Source organism: Panthera onca, chromosome D1 (genome assembly GCF_046562875.1).
Source record: "Panthera onca isolate mPanOnc1 chromosome D1, mPanOnc1 haplotype 2, whole genome shotgun sequence".
Classification (NCBI taxonomy): Eukaryota; Metazoa; Chordata; class Mammalia; order Carnivora; family Felidae; genus Panthera; species Panthera onca.
The window spans coordinates 2,416,475-2,438,476 of record NC_138348.1 but is presented as its reverse complement, the minus strand read 5'-3'; the positions used below and the strand labels follow the sequence as shown (position 1 = coordinate 2,438,476).

Sequence of the window (22,002 nt, the reverse complement as noted above, 5' to 3'; positions counted from 1 at the left end):
CCTCACCGCCGGCCCGGGGCGGCTGCTTGGTTAGGAGGAGGCCGCGCTGCTTCGGGGTCGAGGGCGCCGATGCCGCAGCCGGACGGCCTGGCTTCCCCTCCCCCTCCCAGCCCTGTCGCTCCCTTGTGCGGGGGGCTTTGGGCACACTAGCCCCGCCCTTTGCTTTTGCGTCTCGGTTTTCCTGTTTTAAAACGAGCCAAAGGCATCCCCCCTCTCCCAGGGCTGTCTGGGGACAAGAGGGCATTAATTCTCACGAGGCGCTGGGCCCAGCCGCTGCTGGCCGTTCTCACTGGCCCCGCTCCCGCCTCGCCAGCTGCCCCCGGGTAGATTGCGGACGGGTCCGCAGCCCCCGGCCCTGACACTTCCCATTCTTCTCCAGCCTTGGACCCGCCTGCTGGCTCTGGGATTTCTTAAGACGCAGCCAGCAGGTAAGATTTCCAGTGTTTGTGTTCGGTTCTGTGGGGGGCTGGTGGGTTTTTCCCCCGACGCGAGCCCTGCTTCGCTCTGCCTCGGTCAGGAGCTTAATCCACGTTAGCCAGACGCCAGAGTGCCCCCCGGGGGTTTGGCTCCGCCTTTGGGGTCCCGTCTGATGACGTCCAGAGGGAACGGAATACACGTCCCACTGGTTCTGTGTCGTGACGTCTGTAACTTACCGGGGTTTAGTCCTAGATGTGCATCGCAGCGCGAGGTCTGTTTTCCCTCTAGAATAATCCATCCAGAACGCGCGGCCCACAGCGAGAGCGCTGACGCCCGCACGTTCTTGTGGGTGCCCGTCAGGGTTTGCAGGTGGCGCTGGGCCGAGGTTTGGGCGCGTCGCTTCTCCGAGGCCCTGCCCACACCCGCCTCTGGTTGACCCGTTCCAGGCCGGCTTCTTCTTGCCCCTGAGTGGGGGGGTGGACAGCGCGGCCACCGCCTGCCTCGTCTACTCCATGTGCCGCCAGGTCTGCGAGGCCGTGAATAACGGAAGTAGGTGGCGTCCGTTGGTCTGAGCGAGGCTCCGGGGCTCAGAGGACGGGGTGAGGCGGACCCCGGGTCCCGGCCGTCAAGGGTGAGGGAGGCGCCGCCGATGTGCTCAGATGTCGCAACAGGACCTGGGGACAGCAGGCCAGTGAAGCCCCTTCCCGGGGCTCTGGGTCAGGGCGGCCGTGGCCGTGTGCCCGCAGCGTGGCCTGGAGGGAGGAACACAGACGGCCTCGGGGTCAGGCAAACCCGGGTCGAAAGCCTCCCCCACGCGCTCTGTGTCAGACATCCATCCCCGTGGCGTGCGCGCCAGAAGAGCGAGGGGGTTGCTGCGTAGGAGGGGACGGCCCCCGGGGCGGAGGAGAGGGTCTGGGCCCTGAGCACCGCCTGCTGTCTGCGGGTTCTCAGATCAGGAAGTGCTGGCCGACGTCCGGACCATCGTGGACCAGCTCGACTACACGCCCCGGGACCCCCGAGAGCTCTGCGGGCGCGTGCTGACGACCTGCTACATGGCCAGCGAGAACTCCTCCCGGGAGACGCGTGACAGAGCCGCGGAGCTGGCCCGGCAGATCGGCAGGTAGAGGGGCCGCTGGCGCGAGCCCGGTCCTGGGGAAACCGTGTCTGTTCCCCCCGCCCCCCGTAGCCGCGTCGGATTCCCACGCCTCCGTCCCCGCCCCCTGCTGGCATCCCAGACACCGGCCACCGGGGCTGATGTGCCCCCCGGTGTGGGAGCCCGGGACCCCACTCGCGGCTCTGGGGAGTGGGCTGGCGCTGTGAGGGCCCGCCCCCCTCTTCCCTGGGCCGGAGCAGGGTCGGGGAGGGCATCTCTCCGGTCAGGGAGACTCGGTCCTTTCAGAGTCCTCTGTTCTCAGCCCAAACCGGCCCCCACCCAGCAGTGCTCCTGGGAGCGTCCCCGGAGGAACTGAGAGCGGGGACTCAGGCGTTTTGCCCCCGTGTTCACGGCAGCGTCGAGCACTGCAGCCAGAACGTAGGAGTGGCCCGGTGTCCCTTGGCACACGAGGCAGTGAGCAGATGTGGTCCGTGCCCACGACGGGACGTCGTTCGGCCTCAGAAAGGAACGGGCTTCTGACACCCGCTACCTCGGAAGGACCCCCGAGAATGTGGTGCCCAGGGGAACAGCCCAGCCACGGCACCACGTACCGTGGGCATCTCCGTGGCACGTCCGGACACAGGGCTCCCCGGGGGGGCCGGGGGGAGAGTCCTGAGCTCCACAGGGGTGGCGTCTGCGCCACACGCGGACGCACCGGGTGCCCCCGGCCCTGCGCACACCTGCCCTTTCCCCTCACAGCCACCACATCGGTCTCGACGTCGACCCCGCGGTCAAGGCCGTCGTGGGCATCTTCAGCCTGGCGACGGGTAAGAGGCCTCTGTTCGCGGTTCACGGAGGAAGCCGCCGGGAAAACCTGGCGCTACAGAACGTGCAGGTGCGCCCCCAGCCCGGCCGGCGTCACGGGGCCCCGCGGGGGAGGCCGGGGGCGTGCGCGCATCTGCGAGAGCGACAGGCTGCGGGTGTCTGCGACGGTGGCACGGGTGCGTGCGCGTGTGTGCGTCTCGGTGCACGTGCTGGTGCACCTGTGAGAGCACGACGGCGTGTGCTGGGGGGGGAGGCGTGTGGGCACAGGCGTGGGTGTGTGAAAATGCGTGAGGGCATGTGAGTGCGTGTGTGTGGGCATGAGAGTGTGCTAGTGAACGTGGGGGCGTGTGCGTGCACACATGTGAGCGTAAGAGGGCACGGGAGCGTGTGTTAGCGTGAGGGCGGGGTGTGTGCACGCACGTGTGCGTGAGCGTGCATGTAAGGCTCCTGCATCTTCAGGGATCGGGCTGCCGCAGGGGAGCCGGGCCCTGGCCGGTGGGTGGAGGGAGAGAGGGACCCTGGGCCCCAGCCACCGGGCTCTGTCACGTCTCTGTCCCTTTTCTCGTGGCCACGGTGGCCTTCCCTCCTCCAGCAAAGCCGGCTGTGAAGGGGGTGGAACGAGTGGCCGAGAGTTCTTTGCAGCCCCATCCTGCCACCGAAGCTCCCTCCGCACCCCGGCTCCGGGTCCTTCCGTCTTTGATCGGGGGCCGCTCGGTGCACCCAATTATCGCAGGACCCTGTTTCCTCTGGACGCTGGAAAGCTCCCGTGTTACCTGGACTCTTTCTTTGGAGCTGCACGGGGAGCAGGGTGCCAGTGTGTGTGTGCCCCATGCTCGGCACGGGGTGACATTTGCCGCTGTGTCACCCAGGCTCGGATACGGATGGTCGTGGCCTATCTGTTTGCTCAGCTGAGCCTCTGGGCCCGGGGCGCTCGCGGTGGACTGCTGGTGCTCGGATCGGCCAACGTGGATGAGAGGTGCGTGTGCCCGACTCCCGAGCACCCAGGTCTCCGAGGGTGAGTGCTCCCCAAGGCGGCATGTCCAGGCTCCCTCCAGTTCTCACAGCATCTGTGAGACACACGGTGGCGGGGGGAGGGGTCACGTTACCCCGCGGCTCAGGGCGTGTCTGGCACCCCCAGGACGTCATCACTCCCGAACTTCACGATGACTCAAGTATGGAGACGGGTCGACACTGTCTCCCTCTGGCTCCCCGCCACCGTTCCCGCTCGGGCCAGCTCCGCCTGGCTTGGGCTCTTCCGCGGTGCCGGGTCTGGAATCTGTCACCCCTCCTGCCCCACCCCGCTCGCTTTCACCCGCCCCCCCCCACCCCGGGCAGTCCCACCACGTCTTCCACCCTTGCTCTGCGTCCAGTGTTCACTCCCAGCCAGAGAGCCCGTCTCTGACGTGGGCTGGAAATAGTTTCTCGTGGTCTTTGCTGGTCAGGAGAACTCGGAGCCTCCTGTTCTCCAGGTAAATTTCAGCTGATCTTCAGGGTGAGCGGCGGAGGCTGGGAGCGCTCCTCCTCCAGCTTCCGTCCCCACCTCTCTCGGCTGTTCTCGCTTGCTCCTTGTTAGCAGAAGGGGTTCGAGAACCTTGTCTCTCATTTATTCATCTGGTCATCCATGCATCAGTCTTTCCATCCGTTTGTCCACCCATCTCCCAACCCGTCCGTCTGTCCACCCATCCATCCACTCACCCGCCCATCCGTCTACCCACCGATCTATCCACTCACTCATCCGTCCATCCATCCATGTGTCCATCCATCTATCCATACGTACACCTGTTCACCCATCCGTCTATCCACCTATCCACCTGTCCGTCTGTCCACCCACCCACCCACCCATCCATCCATCCATCCATCCACTCACCCGCCCATCCCTCTACCCACCCATCCATCCACCCACTCATCCGTCCATCCATCCATGTGTCCATCCATCTATCCATATGTACACCCATTCACCCATCCGTCTATCCACCTATCCACCTGTCCATCTGTCTGTCCACCCACCCACCCATCCATCCATCCATCCACTCACCCGCCCATCCGTTTACCCACCCATCCATCCACTCACCGCCCATCCATCTACCCACCCGTCCATCCACTCATCCATCCATCCATCCATCCATGTGTCCATCCATCTATCCATACGTACATCTGTTCACCCATCCGTCTATCCACCTATCCACCTGTCCATCTATCTGTCCACCCACCCACCCATCCATCCATCCATCCACTCACCCGCCCATCCGTCTACCCACCCATCCATCCACTCACTCATCCGTCCATCCATCCATGTGTCCATCCATCTGTCCATACGTACACCCGTTCACCCATCCGTCTATCCACCTATCCACCTGTCCATCTGTCTGTCCACCCACCCACCCATCCATCCATCCATCCATCCACTCACCACCCATCCATCTACCCACCCATCCATCCATTCACCGCCCATCCATCTACCCACCCATCCATCCACTCATCCGTCCATCCATCCACGTGTCCATCCATCTATCCATACATGCATCCATTTACCCATCCGTCTATCTGCCTATCCACCCATCCATCTATCCATCTATCTGTCCACCCACCCATCCATCCATCCATCCATACGTCCCTCCATCCATCCACTCACCCGCTGTCCGTCTACCCACCCATCCATCCACTCACTCATCCCTCCATCCATCCACCTATCCGTATGTACATCCATTCACCCATCCGTCTGTGTGCCTATCCACCCATCCATCTGTCCATCCATCCATCCATCCATCCATCCACTCACCCACCCATCCGCCTATCCATCTATCCATCTGTCCACCCACCCATCCATCCATCCATGTGTCCCTCCATCCATCCACTCACCCGCCATCTGTCTACCCACCCATCCATCCACTCACTCATCCATCCATCCATCCACCTATCCATATGTACATCTGTTCACCCATCCATCTGTCCACCTATCCACCCATCTATCTGTCTACTCACCCACCCGCCCATCCATCCATCCATCCATCCACTCACCCGCCATCTGTCTACCCACCCATCCATCCACTCACTCATCCGTCCATCCATCCACCTATCCATATGTACATCCGTTCACCCATCCATCTGTCCACCTATCCACCCATCTATCTGTCTACTCACCCACCCGCCCATCCATCCATCCATCCATCCATCCACTCACCCACTCATCCGTCTACCCACCCATCCATCCACTCATCCGTCCATCCATCCATGTGTCCATCCATCTATCCATACGTACGTCCACTCACCCATCCATCTATCCACGTATCCATCCATCCATACATACATGCATATATCCATTCACCCATCCATCATTCCATCCATCCATCCGTCTTTCTATCCGTGGCATGAGTGTCTTAATCTTTCTATATCTTGCTTGTCTGCAAGTGTGTTTTCTGTTAAACATTATATTGGGCTTTTGGATCCTGCTTCCTAATTATGACAATTTAGAGTTAGCACCCTATGGCTGGTGAAAATTCTTGCCATTCCTGTGAACATTTTGTCAATTTTCGTCGCTTTTCTGCTGCCTTCGGTGCTTTTGTAAGGAAATGATGTCTCAGAACAGATGTGACAGCTAGTGTGTATTCGGAGCCTGAGTAGTTGACAACATGGGTGTGTTCTGTTTTGTTTGCTTCTGAACAAGAGTGTGATCTATTATGTAACTGCATCGTTGTACCGTTTTCCCTGTTACAATTCTTGTCCATCGCATTTCGTGTTTTAGCAGAAAACAACGATTTTTTCCAGGGTGGGAGTGGGTTTCTGGGTGTTACGTGTTCCTGGATGTCAGTTTAGAAAGTAAACACTTCTGTCTGACACCTGGTTCTCGTGTTCGTCTCTTCCCATCACATTTCGCTGCCAGACCCTTTCCGGGAGGTATTTGGAAGTCTGTCTACAGCTGCAGGAACTTTTCTCGTATTTTACTTCCAACGGTGTTTCTTCCATTGTGTGTGTTTCTTGTACTTGTGGGGCCGACTGTCCCATGCAGCGTCCCTGTCTACGATCTCCCCGTTGCCTGCATCCCGGGGTAGAGCGTCAGGTCTGTCCCCTCTGTCACGCTGTTCTTTTTCAAAGTGGTTTCTGATTCTGTGTCTTAACTGCTTCTAAGCTAACTTCGGGTCTGTTGCATTGCGGTGTGCCTGTTCCTCAAGGGATGTTGAACGTCCGCCACGTGTTGGGCATTCTTGGTGCTGTGAACACAACAGAAAAGTAACTGTGGTTTTACTCTAGTGGAAGGAGACGGGTGATAACAACACTTAATCGTGTGTGTAGAGTGGGGAAAGTCTACAGAGAAAAACCAGGGCAGGCAGAGGGAGAGTTTGGGAATTGAGGTTGTTACTGTGGTGGACAGGGAAGGCCTGTCTGAGAAGTTGGCTTCCAAAGGCCTCAGGAGCCAGGAGAGGAGATGCGGCCCGGATAACGGTGTGTGCAAATGTCCTGTGGTGAGAGCCCCCCCGGGACAGAGGGTGGTCGCTGTCTCTCTGAAAAGCCCTGTCTTGTCTGAAGGAGGTGCCGGGATCCCAGCTGGGGCAGGTTGGAGGAGAGTGGGCAGTGGATGAGGGACCAGGAGTCAGTTCTTTCCAGAAGTGTGCACCACAGGAGAGGGGAGGGGCAGGGTGGTAGCTGGCAAGACCAGTGGGGCGAGAAGGAAGGTGTTTCCTCAAGAGCTGACGAGAGAGGTGTGGCAGGGAGGAGCAGTGTTGCTGACGCAGGAGGGGGGACGCGGCTGGAGAGCTGTCCCCGTGTCCCGAGGAGGTGAGAGCAGGTGGCGAAGCGAGAGGTCGGCTTTATCGGGAGCCCAGCGGGTGTGTCCAGCAGAGTGCACGGCGCAGACGCGGGCCTGGGTGGCGTGGGGTCGGGGCCGTGACCGTCCTCGGTGAAGCAGGAAGCAGAGTCACCGGCCGAGCGACGACGCACAGCAGGCGTTGGGTGTTTGAGGGGAGCTGGTGACGAGCGGGACGGGTCGGGGACGCCCTGAGGCGGGGTCGTGCCGCTGCGCACGCACGTGTGTGGGGCAGGGAGCCAGGCGAGCCCGGCAGGGAGAGGGGGGCAGGGGAGCCGAGAAGCGCCAAGGGGAGGCGGAGGCGGCGCGAGCGAGCTGCCGTCCCTGTCCCGCGATCCGCTGGCAGACGGGACTCCGCATCGGGCACACCCGGGGCTGCGGTCGACTGCAGCCGGAGGATGGAGGAAACCAGGCCCAGGCTTCCAGAATCCTCTCCCAGTGGACCCCCCCCCGCCGACCCCCGGCAACACGCGTGACGGCACGTGGGCAGCACCCACCGCCAGCGGAGCTTGTCAGAGACCCCGCGCCCAGCGTTGGCCCTGGGGGCCGGTCACACGGCCACCCTGTGCCTGGCGCGGACCAAGCCTCGGCTCCCGGAAGGAGAGCGGTGCTCAGCATAAAGCGGTGTTTGAACCAGGAATTTGGAAACCGCGGCCACGGTTTCCAGTAGGGAATGGCAGGAGCACCCCAGATCCCTGGTGCCGGCCGAGCACCCGCCCCACAAGCAGGCCTTTCCGAGACGGCTGTGCTCACGCGCGTCTGCGCAGAGCCTGACCGACAGGAGGCTCTGAGGTCTGGGGGCGCCGTCACCGACAGCAGGAGGCTGGGGCCGGGTCGGGGCCGTGAATGGCCAGGGGCAGGTCAGAGGTCAGTGATGAGCGCAGAGGAGGGCTGGAGGAGCCGCCAGAGGCGGTCAGGACAGCCTTGCAGAGAGGGCGGCCCGTCCTGGAGGGGCCGGTGAGTCCAGAAGGCTCCACAAGGGGGCGTGCCACGGGCCCCTCCCCCGCGTCTGTAGGTCCCCGCTTCCCCGGGTGGGGGTCTCGCCACCACCTGCCACGGCCAGAGTGGGCGGGAAGCCGTGTGACTGCAAACCTCCTTCTGCTGCGGGAGGTGAGGCGGCTGGTCCCCGTTCCCCCGTGGCCGGTCTCTGCGTGGGGTCTAGTCGGGGAGTGCGCTGGGGGGCACGCAGGTTGTAGGGACTTTTCCTTTCCCTAAACGAGGTGGGACGACCCTGCAGGGTTTTTCAACCGGTGCAGCGGGTCCGCGGTCTGCTTCCTCCCACCCATGCAGGTCACGCCTGGCAGGGCGGCCTGGCAGGGTGGGGCTGGGGGACGGCGAGCGGGCTTGGCCCCTGGTTGTCTTGCCATCAGGGGGAGAACCGACGGGCTTTGCTGGTGGACCGGGTCAGGTGCGGTGCCCAGGCCGACCCAGCAGCCGAAGGGATGGGCGTGTGTGTGCTCAGATGTCCAGGTGCAGAACCGGGTGGGGAGGTCGAGGCCCAGTGTCGGGAATGCGGCTTTGTGGACAGCCGTGTGGAAGTGTGTGCTGGGCAGTTACACGGGATTCTGGAGAAACCCAGGGGTGAAGCACACCTCTGCCCCAGGGAGTGTACAGATGGTGAAATGCCATCAAAGCTGCAAGACCAGCTGGGCCACCGTGGGACTGAATGTTGACAGAGGAGGAGTGGGTCCGGGGTCCCCCAGGTTCCGATGCGAGGGGGCTGCAGATCAGGGGGTCCCACCCAAGAGGAGGAGCCAGCTGGCAGGAGAGGAAGGGGCACCCAGAGCCAGGCAGAGAGGCCGTTCGGGGGCTGATGGGTTGTCGACCAGGCGTGGGGGGCCCGGGGGCCGGCTGCAGGGCCGGGGCGGCTTCTGGAGGGGCCCGGGCCGGAACCTGGCAGTGAAGGCTCGAGAGGGAGCGGCGGGCAGTGGACGTGGCCCCGAGGGTTTCGGTTTGCCGGGGCACGGGGACGTGGGCCAAGAGAGGGCGGGAAGGTGGGGGACTTTGGGCTTTGCTTACGCTCACGGGAGCAGAAGGGGTCGGCTGCTGGAGTTGACGAAAGTGCCGGGGGCCTCGCTGTCCCGGCCCTGGAGGCATCAGCCCTGGGCTGCCCTGGGGTCCTCGGTTAACCTTCGTGATCTGCTGAAGACGCGTCTCCAGAGCCTGTCACGCGGGGGTTGGGGCTTCGGCATGTGGATCTGGGGGCACACGGATGTTCGGTCCGCGGCAGTGACTTCCCCAGAAAAGTTGTCACTTGAGCTCAACCGGTGCGCGCGCTCAGGCTGGAGCTCAGGCGGAAGCCTGTCTCGTGTTTAACGCGTAAACGTGGCCCTCCCGCCCCCAGGGTGCCCTCCTCCCTTCTGGACTTCGATGCCAAGAGAGAGACGAGGCCGGAGCCTTGCTGGGTGGGTCTCCTGGCCGCCCCGGGCACCGCACCTCCGGACCCTCCCCGACTCTGAGCTGCTGACAAGCTCCCGAGGCAGTGGGGGAGGCACACAGTAAGAGGGACCCCTGGGGTGCGGGGAAGGGAGCCCCGCCCAGGGCAGCACCAGGGACTTAACGGTCCCTCTCTGGTGCCCTGGGGGCCTCACACCCGAGGCCTCGCTCCTTGGTAGGAGTCAGGAGAAGCTGAACAGCAGGAGAAGGTCACTTGTGTGGGTGGAAGCTGGAAGGGCCAAGTGCTCCCGGGACTGGGGAGGACGGACAGGGGGAGGACGGGCAGGACCAGGGGGAGGCCGGGCAGGACCAGGGGGAGGCCGGGCAGGACCAGGGGGAGGCCGGGCAGGACCAGGGGGAGGATGGGCAGGACCAGGGGGAGGCCGGCAGGACCAGGGGGAGGCCGGGCAGGACCAGGGGGAGGACGGGCAGGACCAGGGGGAGGACGGGCAGGACCAGGGGGAGGATGGCAGGACCAGGGGGAGGACGGGCAGGACCAGGGGGAGGACGGGCAGGACCAGGGGGAGGACGGGCAGGACCAGGGGGAGGCCGGCAGGACCAGGGGGAGGCCGGGCAGGACCAGGGGGAGGCCGGACAGGACCAGGGGGAGGCCGGACAGGACCAGGGGGAGGCCGGCAGGACAGGGGGAGGCCGGCAGGACAGGGGGAGGCCGGCAGGACAGGGGGAGGACGGCAGGACCAGGGGGAGGACGACAGGACCAGGGGGAGGACCGACAGGACCAGGGGGAGGCCGGACAGGACCAGGGGGAGGCCGGGCAGGACCAGGGGGAGGACGACAGGACCAGGGGGAGGACCGACAGGACCAGGGGGAGGCCGGACAGGACCAGGGGGAGGCCGGACAGGACCAGGGGGAGGACGGGCAGGACCAGGGGGAGGCCGGCAGGACCAGGGGGAGGCCGGCAGGACCAGGGGGAGGCCGGGCAGGACCAGGGGGAGGACGGCAGGACCAGGGGGAGGACGGCAGGACCAGGGGGAGGCCGGGCAGGACCAGGGGGAGGCCGGGCAGGACCAGGGGGAGGCCGGGCAGGACCAGGGGGAGGACGGGCAGGACCAGGGGGAGGCCGGCAGGACCAGGGGGAGGACGGGCAGGACCAGGGGGAGGACGGCAGGACCAGGGGGAGGACGGCAGGACCAGGGGGAGGACGGGCAGGACCAGGGGGAGGACGGGCAGGACCAGGGGGAGGACGGGCAGGACCAGGGGGAGGACGGCAGGACCAGGGGGAGGACGGCAGGACCAGGGGGAGGACAGACAGGACCAGGGGGAAGACAGCAGGACCAGGGGGAGGACAGACAGGACCAGGGGGAAGACGGCAGGACCAGGGGGAGGACAGACAGGACCAGGGGGAAGACGGCAGGACCAGGGGGAGGACAGACAGGACCAGGGGGAGGACGGACGGCGGGGGGGGAGGCTGTCCTTGTGCTGGTGTTGAGCGTGTGCTTGGGAGCATTGATGTGTGTGCCTGGCGACACCGGCAGGGGCGGGACCCTCAGAGGCCACCACCAGGAGGTTCAGGCGCGAGGGGCAGGGTGAGGAATGGCCTTGGTGGGGGGGGGGGGAGGGGGGTGGGCCTGGGGAGCCAGCGGAAACCTGCCACCGTCCAGAGGGCAGGCGAGAGAACACGGTGGAGGGAGGGTGTCCCGCGGCCGCCGTGACAGCGGACTCTCGATGACAGCGTCCAGAACAGGCCTCGGGTTGTGGGGAGGGCTGGTTCCCCCTGGAGGCTGGCCGGAGAATCCGTTCCCTGCTGTCTCCAGCTCCTGGAGGCGCCCAGCTGCTTGGCTGCCCCCCCCACCCCCCGCAAAGCCAGCGGGCAGCCTCCCTGCGTCTTTCCCCCTCTGCTCGCGGCCCCCTGACTCTGGCCCCTGCCTCCCTCCTACACCACTCAGCACGTTCGTGACTTCGTTCAGGGCCCACCTGGTAATCCAGGTCAAAACCTCCCCGCGAGGGGCGCCGGGGGGGGCCCCTTCGGTTAAGCATCCGACCCTGGATCTCAGCTCAGATCAGGGTCTCCCGCTTTGTGGGATCGAGCCCCGCGTCAGGCCCTGTGATGGCACAGAGCGGGGCCCAGTTGGGATCCCCTCTGTCCCTGTCTCTCTCTCTCTCTCTCTCTCTCGGCTCCTCCCCCCTCACATGCACTCACTCGCTCGCCCTCTCTCGAAAACACCAGCACAATCTCGCCTCAGGGGCCTCAACTCCATTGTGCGAAGTCCTTTTTGCCCACAGGTCACACGTTCTCGGGTTCTGGGTATAGGACGGGGTGACTGGGGGCCGTCTTCCGCCCGCCGCAGGGGTATCTGGGAGGGGTGCTGACAGGTGTGGAGGGGGCCCTCCCTCCTAAGGACCTCACCCCTCGGTCCCACGTCCCGCCGGCCCTGGCCCCGCCCTCCAGACGCGCCGCTCCCGGCTGGATGCTGGCCATTCCCGAATCGGTCTCCTGGCCCCGACGCCTTCCCGGGCGGCTCGAGTGCCTCCCCCGGTCGCCTGCCGCCTCCGCCCTTTGTGGACCGACCGCTGCAGCAGGCCACCCTCCTCCGAGACCCTCCAGCCCGCCGAGCTCTGGCTCCGGGCGTGTTTGCCCAGGACCGGACCCCAGGCGGGACGCCCAGCGCCTTGGCTCAGCCGCGTGGACGCCGTGTGCTCTGTCCCCGCAGCCTCCTCGGCTACCTGACCAAGTACGACTGCTCCAGCGCGGACATCAACCCCATAGGCGGCATCAGCAAGACGGACCTCAGGGCCTTCGTCCACTTCTGCCTCGAGCACTTCCAGCTCCCCGCCCTGCAGGGGTGAGTGCCACCCTCCAGATGGGCCCTCCGCGCCCGGCACAGCCCCCTCCCACGCCTCCCTGCTGCCTGACCACAACAGCCCTGCCCTCAGCGGGCACCTGGGGTCCCGTGGCCAGGCCGGCGCCTTCGGGCGGGGGCTCCCCCAGACCCCCTGGCCGTGGGGCGGCGTCTGGAGACCATTCTGGGGATCCCGGCGGCTACATGCTCCCGGGCACCCTGCGGCGCCCAGGCCAGCCCCACAAGAAAGCATGACTCGTCCCCACGTGCAGGGCGCTCGGCGGAGCAGCCCCGTGTGGGGGCTCCCGCTGTCCGCCCCCGCCCCGGGGCGTGGAGCCCCCCGGCATCCACAGCCCTCTCCCCGGGCAAGCCCAGCACCGAGGACGGCGGTGCGGGGTTTTCCCACCGGGCTCACGGGTGCCCAGGCGGCCGTCGGGCCTGATGTCTGTATGTCTTGGCCGCAGCATCCTGGCAGCACCGGCCACCGCAGAGCTGGAGCCCCTGGCCGACGGACGGGTGTCCCAGACGGACGAGGTAGTGGCAGTGGTGGCTCGGTCACCACGCTCCCTCCCCGTGTCCCCGCTTCCTCGTGTCCGCCAGGTGCCTCTGCTGCTTCCTTTGTGCCGCGGGGACCCCTCTCCCATCTCCAGGCTCCTGGCCGGGGATCCCCGTGCCCGCTGCCGGTCCTTTGACGTTCGTTTCACTCGGGCTCCTTGAGGCCGACACCTGGGACGGGGGGTGAGAGGGGCAGGTCCCTTGCGGGTGGCGGGGGCGCCACCTCGAAAGAAGCACTCCGGACCCCTCTGTCCGGGCCGGCCCGCGAGCCGTCGGGGCTGGTCGGGGCCGCGCTCTTCCTCCTGTCGCTGCCGGCTCCTTCGTCACGAAGATCGACTTTGCCTCTTCTTCCGAGAGTTTGTGGTTTCAGCTCTCGTATTCAAGTCTGCGACCCGGCAGACTTCGCCGCGTGTGGTGCGGAGGGGACCCTGCTGCAGCCTCGTGCGTGCGGACGGACGGACGTCTCTCCCACCGACTGTCCGGTGCCCGTGGCGTGGAGAGGTGCTTCCGGGCTCCGTTGTGCCGTGAGCGCCCGTCCCTGTCCCGGTGCCACCCGGCGTTGCAGTGAGCTGTGACACGGGGAAGCGTGAGTCCTCCGACGGCGCTCCTCTTTTTCGGCGTGATTCTGGCTCTTCTGGGCCCTTTGAGTTTCTGTATGAACTTGGAGTCATTTTCTGCCACGCCCGCAGCTTGGCTTCTGTGGCAGTTGTGTTGAATCCGTAGCTGCCTTTGGTGGCCGTTGGCTCTGTGACCACATTGGGCCTTCTGACGCTCGAACGGGGGTGTCCTGTTTGTCCAGGGCGTCCGTGTCCGTCAGCAACATTTTGTTGTTCTCAGAGTGTAAGCATAAGTGGGCCTGGGGGCCCAGTCGGTTCAGCGGCCGACTTCGGCTCAGGTCACGATCTCGCGGTTCGTGGGTTCGAGCCCCGCGTCGGGCTCTGTGCTGACGGCTCGGAGCCTGGAGCCTGCTTCCGATTCTGTGTCTCCCTCTCTCTCTGCCCCTCCCCCGCTCACGCTCTGTCTCTCTCAAAAACAAACATTAAAAAATTTATTTCCAGGTATTTTATTTTCCTCATTCTATCGTAAATGGAATTGTTTTCCTAATTTGATCATTGGGTGGCTCGTTGCCAGTGTACGGGAATGACTTTCCGCACTGCCTTTCTGTCTCAGTCTCACTGGTCTCCCCTCCAGTCCGTACGTCCCCTCTGTCCGCGTGCTCGAGGCTTGGCGTGTGCCTCCTCCCGCGTGTTGTCAGAAGGCGGAAGGTTAGGTCACTGATTTGAGATCCTTCTCTCTCTCTCTCTCTTTCTTTCTTTCTTTTTTTAAAAATGTTTATTTTGAGAGAGAGAGCAGGGGAGGAGCAGAGAGGGGGGGAGAGAGAGAATCCCAGGCAGGCTCCGAGCTGTCAACACAGAGTCCGACCGGTGTGGGGCTCGATCCCACAAACCGTGAGATCATGACCTGAGCCGAGATCGAGTGGGACACTTAACCAACTGAGCCCCCAGGCGCCCCGAGATCGTTCTCCTTCTGAATGCAGGTGTTTACGACCATAAACTCCTCCCTCACTGCTGCCCTTCTGTGTTGTGTAAGTCCAGCCACATCGTTTTCTTTCATCCCCAAGTATTTCCTAGTTTTCCTCATGATTTCTTCTCTCGCCCCCTGTTTACTCGAGTGTGTGGTGTAATTCCCGCCTATTTGTGAGTTTCCAAAGTTTCTTTCTGTCACCGAATGTGCAATTCTCTTCCTTTCCGGTTGGAGAGCATACTTTGGGCGATTCAGTGTTTTAAAATTCATCGAGGCCAGTTTTCCGGCCTGGCGTTTGGTCTGTCCTGGAGAACGTTCCATGTGCCTCGAGGAGAACGTGTGCTCTGTGGTTGTTGGGCGGAATGTTCCGGAGATGTCTTTTAGGTCTAGTTGGTTTCCAGCGTTCAAGTTATCATCTCCCTGGTGGTTTCTTTGTCTAGTTTTGTACGTTATGGAAAGTGAGGAATTAAAGTCGCCAATGATCACGGTTGAATTTAAGGAATTAAAATGTCATTGCCGGCAAATAGTCATGTCCCGCCAAAGAGAGCGCTAAAAGAAGTCCACGGCAAAGACCCGCTAAGCACTGGGACTTGGTGGTGAACCGGCGGGACGTGGCCATTTGTGTGAGTCCCTGGGACAGACAAGCGGGAAGTAACCATGATGGCCCCCGGTGGTCCCAGTGCTGCCGTCGACCCCGGTGACCCGATGGTGGCGGTGTCCCTCGGAAGGGGTCAGGACAGGCTTCCCCAAGGAGGTGACGTCGGAGCTGAGGCCCGAGGGAAGGCCAGGGTGGGCAGTGGGGAGCAGGAGGGAGGGCCTGGTCCTGGGTCCTGCAGGCCCCGGTCGGAGGGGACACTGTCCCGCTGTGCCACGAAATGCCAGCGTCAGGGGACCTGAGAAGTGCTGGCTTGTGTGAGCCTCGGTGTGGGGCTGGCTCTCGTGGGGCGCCCTGGGGCCTGGGGGGGGTCGGCCTCACCCCCCAGGGCCGCCGTAACCACATGCCGCGGGCAGGCGGCTTACACAGAGGCACCACGTCGGTGTCAGCAGAGCCGTGCTCCCCCCGAGGCTCTGGGGGACGGTCCGGCCTCTCGGTCCCGCTTCCGGGGCTTCCCGGGTCGTGTCGCGTCGCCCCAGCCTCCGCCTTCATCCTCACACAGCTTCTCCTCCGCGAGCGTTGTTCCAACCCCATGTCCGGGGCCATCTCGCCTCGGCCTCCTTCCCTTAGCTGCATCCACACAGACCTATTTCCCCAAATACGCACCCAGTGTGCCGCCCCCGGGGGCCTAGAACGCGCACAGGTCTCCAGCCGGGGCCGCTCTCCTGTCCCTCCCAGCCCCCAAAACCCGGTCTGGATCTTTTCTTCCGAAGGCCCGCTGTGTCGCTGGCGGTGAGGGGGAGTGAGCCCCCGCGTCCGCCCCTGGCCTTTGGGGCCACGTCCCTCCCCCCGGGCGTCCGGTGCCGCAGGCCCAGCGGTGCTCTCCCCTTCCTCCGCAGGAAGACATGGGCATGACGTACGCGGACCTGTCCGTCTACGGCAGACTCCGGAAGGTCGCCAAGACCGGGCCCTATGGCATGTTCTGCAAGCTCGTCAGCCTGTGGAAAGACGTGTGTTCCCCGCGGCAGGTACACCGTGGGCACGTCCCACGGAGCGAAGCCGGCAGGACGGTCCCCGCGCAGGGACCGTTTGGCGGGAGCGAGTCAGCGCAGCGTGGCCTCCAGGGGTAGCCCTCTGGCAACCCCCAGTTGTCTCTTACCCTGATCAGGGCCCGACACCCCTGCCCGCTGTCCCGCCCGCGGTCAGGCCCGTCGGGGCTCATGCGGTGGTTCCCACGGAACCGCCTGGAAGCCTCGTGCGGTGTATCTTCCCGGGCCCCTGCCGGGGTCTCCTGACCCCGCGTCCGGGGGCGCTGGAGTCGGGAGCCGACACGTTACAGCTCAGCCACCCGTGCTCGTCCACTGCCCCCAGGGGCGGGGTGGGGGTGGGTCCCGTGGAGCCATCAGCTTGCGCCTTGCGGCGTGACGCGGCTGAGGGCCCCGGGCCTTCGCAGCCTTGCGAGCTCGAGGGTCCGCGTGTTCCTTGCCTACCAGGTGGCTGACAAGGTGAGGTGGTTTTTCTGCAAGTACTCCACGAACAGGCACAAAATGACCACGCTCACGCCCGCGTACCACGCGGAAAGCTACAGCCCCGACGACAACAGGTTCGACCTGCGGCCGTTTCTCTACAACACCAGCTGGCCCTGGCAGTTCCGGTGCATAGAGGCCCAGGTGCGTCGGGCGACGAAGGGGCTTCTCCGCGAGCCACAGCTGCGGGGGGGAACGCCGGCTCGCTGCCACTTTACGTTCGCGGCCGCGCTTTTTGCGGCCCTGGCGTCCGCAAAGCGCAGGTACGTTTCGGGTCGGCGGGCGCTGTGCCTGGTGCTGCGTCCCTCGCATGAGTAGCCGTGGGCACCTGGGGCCAGTCGCCGCCCCTCGCGGACGACTCAAGGGTCCACATGGTTTCACGCCTTCTGAAACCACTCTGCCCTTCCTTTCTGTTTCTGGTTAATTGATGGAGCAAGGAAGGATTAGTAAAAGCAAGCGTGGGCCCTTCCCGCCTTCTCCTCTCCAAGGCCAAGCACGGGAGCAGGGCCAAGGGCACTTCGGGCACAGGTAGTAACGGCCTGAGGGAGGGGCAGGCGGCCAGCAGGGAGCCCTCGGACGCACAGAACACGATGTGGTGATGATACGGTGTTGAGCCAGAGAACGCGGCGGGCTGGGAGGACACGCTGTGTACCAGGTGGCCGAGGCAGGCGCCCCTGCAGATGACGTATCTGGAGGGTGGACCCTGGGTCACACTGCACGTCCGGGCCACAGGCGAGGGGTCACCCCAGGGACAGCGGGCCTTGGCTACAGACATTTCTGCTTGTCGTGCCTGGGGTGGGTTCTGTGCCACTGGCATCTAGCGGGCAGAGTGCAGGGACACTGCCGGCATCCTGCCCGGGACAGCCCAGCCTCCAGACGAGGAATTGGGGGAGGCGGGGCTTGGCTCCCCCGGGGGCACTCAGTGGTGGGGTCCCCCAGATCAGGAATGGGGTTTGGAGGCCGTGCAGCCAAGTAACGGGCCAACGTAGACCCCCCCGAGGACGCGTGTGGGCAGATGCAATTCTCCATGGTGTCCTCGTCCGGCAGGGACCCCCGCGATGCGCTGAGGCGCGTCCTGCCAGACTTGCCCAGTGCACGTGCTCTGCACCCTTCCCACGTCTTTGCACACCGTGGGGACTGCCTCGCAGCTGCTCGTCCAGTCCCGCGACGGCCCCCCTAGCTGGGTGTGAACCGGCGTGTTCCACAGCGTGGTTGTTAGCGTCCAGCCGTGGACGTGCGCGTGGCTTCTCCATCTAGGTGCTGCGGCTCGAGAGCAGAGGCTGTCAGGACCTGGATGGCGTGGACTGACGCCCCCCCCCCCCCGAGGCTTCCACCTCGCCGGTGACGGTGTGCCCAGAGCGGTGTGCCAGCGTCTCCCTCCACGGCTCGAGGGGGCGGGATCTTGCTCTGGTTCCTTAAAAAAGACTCAAATAAAGAGCGTGTGATTTCTGGGACCTGAGTCCGTTACCTTGTGGGGTGAGGGTCCTGTCCTGGGCCCCCCTCAGTTCCACAGCCTCCTTGGTGCAGAGCGAAGCCCGGCTGGGAGGGGCCCCACACCACCCGGGAGGGGGCAGAGGCAGCTTGGGGTCTGTGCTGGTCTGCCCCTGCCCAAAGCCTTACCCGGGAAAAGAAACTCGTTAGCAAGGAAAGGAATTTTTCGGTTAACGTGCAGGGCAGCGCAGGGCTTGGGGCGGCTTCAGGTCTGGCTGGATCCAGGGTGTGCACGTGTCTTTAGAACTTGGTTCTCTCCTCCCCGCTGCCCCGCTCGGCTCCTCTCTGCCTCCGCGGGCTTCCTTCATGCTGCACATCAGGGTGCTTCGGCCCCAGCCTCACAAGCTCCCATGTTTGAATCCAGCAGGAAATTTGCTCGGTTGGGTCAGGTGCCCATCCCTGAACCAGTTAGTTAAAGCACCAGGGTCCCCCCCACCAGAGGACCGGAGGTGTTACAGAAGCAGGAAGAATGAATGGAGACTCCCAAACAGCACACGCCCCTCCCGTACCTCCCCCTCCTGGGCTCCGATGGCTGTGTCCTCACCTCCTTCTAAGGGGACCTTTCCTGGGCTGCTGCCACGGGCTCTGGGCCCACGAAGCCTGTGGGTGGGCCTTCCCCTCACCTTCCCACAGTGACAGCGAGGCCGCTGAATATTAATCAGGCTGCACTGAAGGTGTGGGCCCCAGCAGGGGGGGGTGACACATTTCTCCCCTTTCCCAAGGCCGCCACCGTGAGTCGGTGTCCATGCCTGGAATCCAGGACCCCTGCAGACCGAGGAGCAAAACAGCCACTCCTCCCCACCCCCCAGAGGCCCTTTATCTCGTGACGTAAGCCAACATACAGACGACCTTTCACACAGCGAGGCAAAGCCGTTTACTGCTCGTGATCTGATCAGTATTCCCCAGAAGCCTTGGCCTTGGAGACCCAAACCCCGCTCTGAGTGTCTGAGTCCCCTTAAATCCATATGTTGAAGTCCTAGCCCCCAAGGCGATGGCGTTAGCAGGCGGGGCCTCCGGCAGGTGATCGGCTCGTGAGCGGAGAGCCCCTCGCGCCAACCAGCACCCTGGCCCCAGAACCGGGAGAGATTGGCGCCTGGTGATAACGAGACACCATTAAGGTGACTCTCCTAAAGCAGAGAGGCAGTTTCGTCTCCGGGGAGAGCTCGGTCCTCCCCCCACCTGGGAGGATCCAGAAACAAACACCCGCCGGTAACGCTGTTCTTGGCACTGACGTGGCCTCCGTGCACCGGTGGGTGTCGCCCTCGCCCGGGGCTAGTTTCCGGCACAGCTGGTGAGCGGGCGCTTTTGGCCCGTGGGGGTGGGGACAGATGGGACCCAGGAGATGTGAGCGTGGGGTCAGCAGCTGAGGCAGGGACCCTCACATCACAGCATCACCCTCTTGAGAGGACGGCTACCAAGGGTGACACCCTTAGTTTGGGCCTTGTCACCCCACAGGTGTCGCGGGCGGGACTGGCACCTTGCTGACTCCCTGGGGAGGGGACGGCACACCATGGAACATCCTCGGGCCCAGTCACAGTGTCCTTGCAGTTACGGGGTGGCGTCCCCCAGTTACAGGGTCATGTCCCCCCAGAGGTAGGGTCGTGTCCCCCCAGTTATAGGGTAGTGACACCCCCCCCCCCCCCCCAGTTATAGGCTGGTCACCAGAGCTCAGCTAATGAGAAGCTGGCGGTCCCTCTCGGCAGCCAAAAGCCCGTGTCTGAGGGATGCTGGCTTTCTTCAGCCCCATCACAGACCAGACCCAGCCTGCTTCCTAGAGAAGATGAGACCTCACCTCAGACAGGGCCCACCTAGGATCTCAGGAGACTCCTCACGTCCCGGGGACACTCCTAAGAACCACGAGCCCCTAGAGCCTTTCTTGCCGCCAGAAGGTCCTGAAGCCTTGGCCAAACGTGTCCCTCGACAACAAAAGGGATGTAAGGGACCTCATGAAGACACAAGTCTCCTGGCACCAAGGGTTTATTGAAGCAGCCAAGCCCAGGACCGGCCTTGTGTGGCCCATCCAGGCAGAACTCGGTCCACTAAGATTCGTCTTAGTGGAATTCTAAAGACCAAAGTAGAGTTTGGGAAGACATTGCATCCAGCAGGGTGAATCCCTCAGAAGTCTGGGAAGAAAAAGTGTCATGAGGCCCTAGAACATGCCAGAAAAATGGACGAAGGACAAGGGCACGCCATTTGCAAAGGACCGACCCGCGCCCAGAAGAATTTTAGCGGCGTTACTTGTGCAAAGCTGAAAACTTCCAGTATTGTCGCGGTCAGGCAAAGCCTGGAAGCAGCGACTGTCTGCCGTGGCCAGGCGTGACTCCATCAGTCCCCTCGACACACTTCGGAAGGTCAAGTTGGCAGCGGGCTGCAAAGGGCCCGAAGATGTGCCTTTTCACGCGGGGAGTCTGCTCTGGCAGTCTGTCCTCGGTTTTCCTATAAAGGGGAGGCTGTCGCAGGACTCGGCCTGCCGGGGCTTGACCCGGGGGCTCTCCTTCCTGCTGCCGGGGAGGCGTGACTCCCACCAGGGCATCGCCACCCATCAGCGGCCGCCCTCTCTGTTGGGCGGGGCCGGCGCCTCTCCCGGGCTCTGTCTCTTCCCCTGGGGTCCTCCAGAGACCCCCGCGAGGGGCGCCTTCGGCGGCCGCCCCCGAAGGCCAACGATGAAGAAGTAAACGGCAGGGTTCGCAGTGCTGTTGACGCAAGACAGGAGGACGCTGACGTCATTGAGAGCCTGGCTTTCCACTTTCCACATCAGGAACCTGATGACGCTGAGGGGCACGCCGCACAGAAAGAAGACCAGGGCGGTCAGCAGGACAACCAGGTAGAGCCTTCTGGGCAGGTGAAGGCGGGCGCTGTCGCGGACTTGGCGGAGTAGCAGCAGGCTGGATGTGCCCATGGTGACAAAGAGGACGACGACCCACACGTCCGTGATAGCCACAAGCGCAGGGCAGAAGCGAGTGGTCGGGCTGGACAGCTGGCCGCAGGCGTGGCCTCTCAGAATGTTCATCAGAAAGGTCAGAAGCCAGAGGAGGGCGCTCACGCCGGCCGACAGGTGCCTGGGGCAGTGGCACCGGTACCAAATGGGGAAGAGGACGGACAGACATCGCTGGAGGCTGATGGCGGTCATGACACCCAGGCCGGTGAAGTAGGACGAGAACCTGAGGACCATAAGGATGCCTGGAACGTGAAAGCAGCGGTGGAGGAAGGGCTTCAGGATTTGGCGTGCGCAGAACACGATCTGCAAGCACAGATGCATGAGATCCGCCACGGCGAGACTGAGGTTGTAGACAGAGAAGGCGTTTCTCCTGACGGACGCGCGGATGAGCCAGATCACGGCCCCGTTTCCCACCAGCCCGCAGAGGGCCACGACCACCGTGATGGACCGGAGGAGCACCTGGCCAGTCATCCCCGCCCCCGGAGACATCCCTGTGGAGTCATTGCTGGAACGGTTGACGGCCTCGCAGTAGTGGTCCATGCTGGGGAGGCCGGAGCTCAGGAGGGTCCTGCCGTGCTCCCCTGACCGGCGGGCTCTGGGCGCTCCTGGGCGGGCAAAGACGGAAATGCAGAGTCTCAGGCACGTGAGGAAGTGCCCTGCTCCCCCACCCAGGCCTTCCGTCCCCTTGTCTCTGCTTCCCCTTCCCTCTATCCCCCCCCCCCCAACACACACAGCCCCAGCCACAAATGTCCAGCTGTCCCCGGCTCCCCCTAGACCCGGATGGGACAAGCTCTCGGCTTCACCCCCATGGGCTCGGCCCCTTGAGCATCAGCGTGCGCCCCTCTTTGACTTCTGCCTCCGGGAAACCGATTTGCTGGATGTCCCCTCCGGGTCAGGCTCCAAGCAGAATGCAGGGGCAGGGGCAGGGGCAGAGGGAGTTGGGGGAACCTGGAATCTGCCCTCAAGGCACCTCGGGTAACGACCATTCACGGGACAGTGT

At 63.9% G+C, this 22,002-nt stretch overlaps 2 protein-coding genes across 3 annotated transcripts in view; one reads left to right on the top strand and one right to left on the bottom strand.

Annotated features, from left to right (window-relative positions):
- Window positions 1-18,027, top strand: part of NADSYN1 (NAD synthetase 1) — a 37,021-nt gene extending 18,994 nt beyond the window's left edge. The window contains exons 12-21 of one of the 2 annotated variants that reach the window (XM_081790203.1): window positions 380-428; window positions 864-966; window positions 1,369-1,537; window positions 2,270-2,405; window positions 3,205-3,350; window positions 12,245-12,376; window positions 12,838-12,907; window positions 15,947-16,075; window positions 16,541-16,717; window positions 17,831-18,027. In XM_081790203.1, the coding sequence (XP_081646329.1) occupies window positions 380-428; window positions 864-966; window positions 1,369-1,537; window positions 2,270-2,405; window positions 3,205-3,350; window positions 12,245-12,376; window positions 12,838-12,907; window positions 15,947-16,075; window positions 16,541-16,717; window positions 17,831-17,881 (1,162 nt within the window). In that variant the 3' untranslated portion in view covers window positions 17,882-18,027. The remainder of the gene's footprint in view (window positions 1-379; window positions 429-863; window positions 967-1,368; window positions 1,538-2,269; window positions 2,406-3,204; window positions 3,351-12,244; window positions 12,377-12,837; window positions 12,908-15,946; window positions 16,076-16,540; window positions 16,718-17,830) is intronic. The other variant, XM_081790204.1, reaches the window with a different exon arrangement.
- Window positions 18,028-20,606: 2,579 nt separating this feature from the next.
- Window positions 20,607-21,542, bottom strand: LOC145712477 (mas-related G-protein coupled receptor member X2-like). Its single transcript, XM_081790414.1, has one exon. The coding sequence runs from the start codon at window positions 21,540-21,542 to the stop codon at window positions 20,607-20,609; it is 936 nt and encodes a 311-aa protein (XP_081646540.1).
- Between the last annotated feature and the right edge of the window lie 460 nt (window positions 21,543-22,002).

Excerpts from the sequence above, each read along its gene's own strand:
- LOC145712477 (XM_081790414.1), bottom strand. The coding sequence starts at position 21,542 with ATGGACCACTACTGCGAGGCCGTCAACCGTTCCAGCAATGACTCCACA.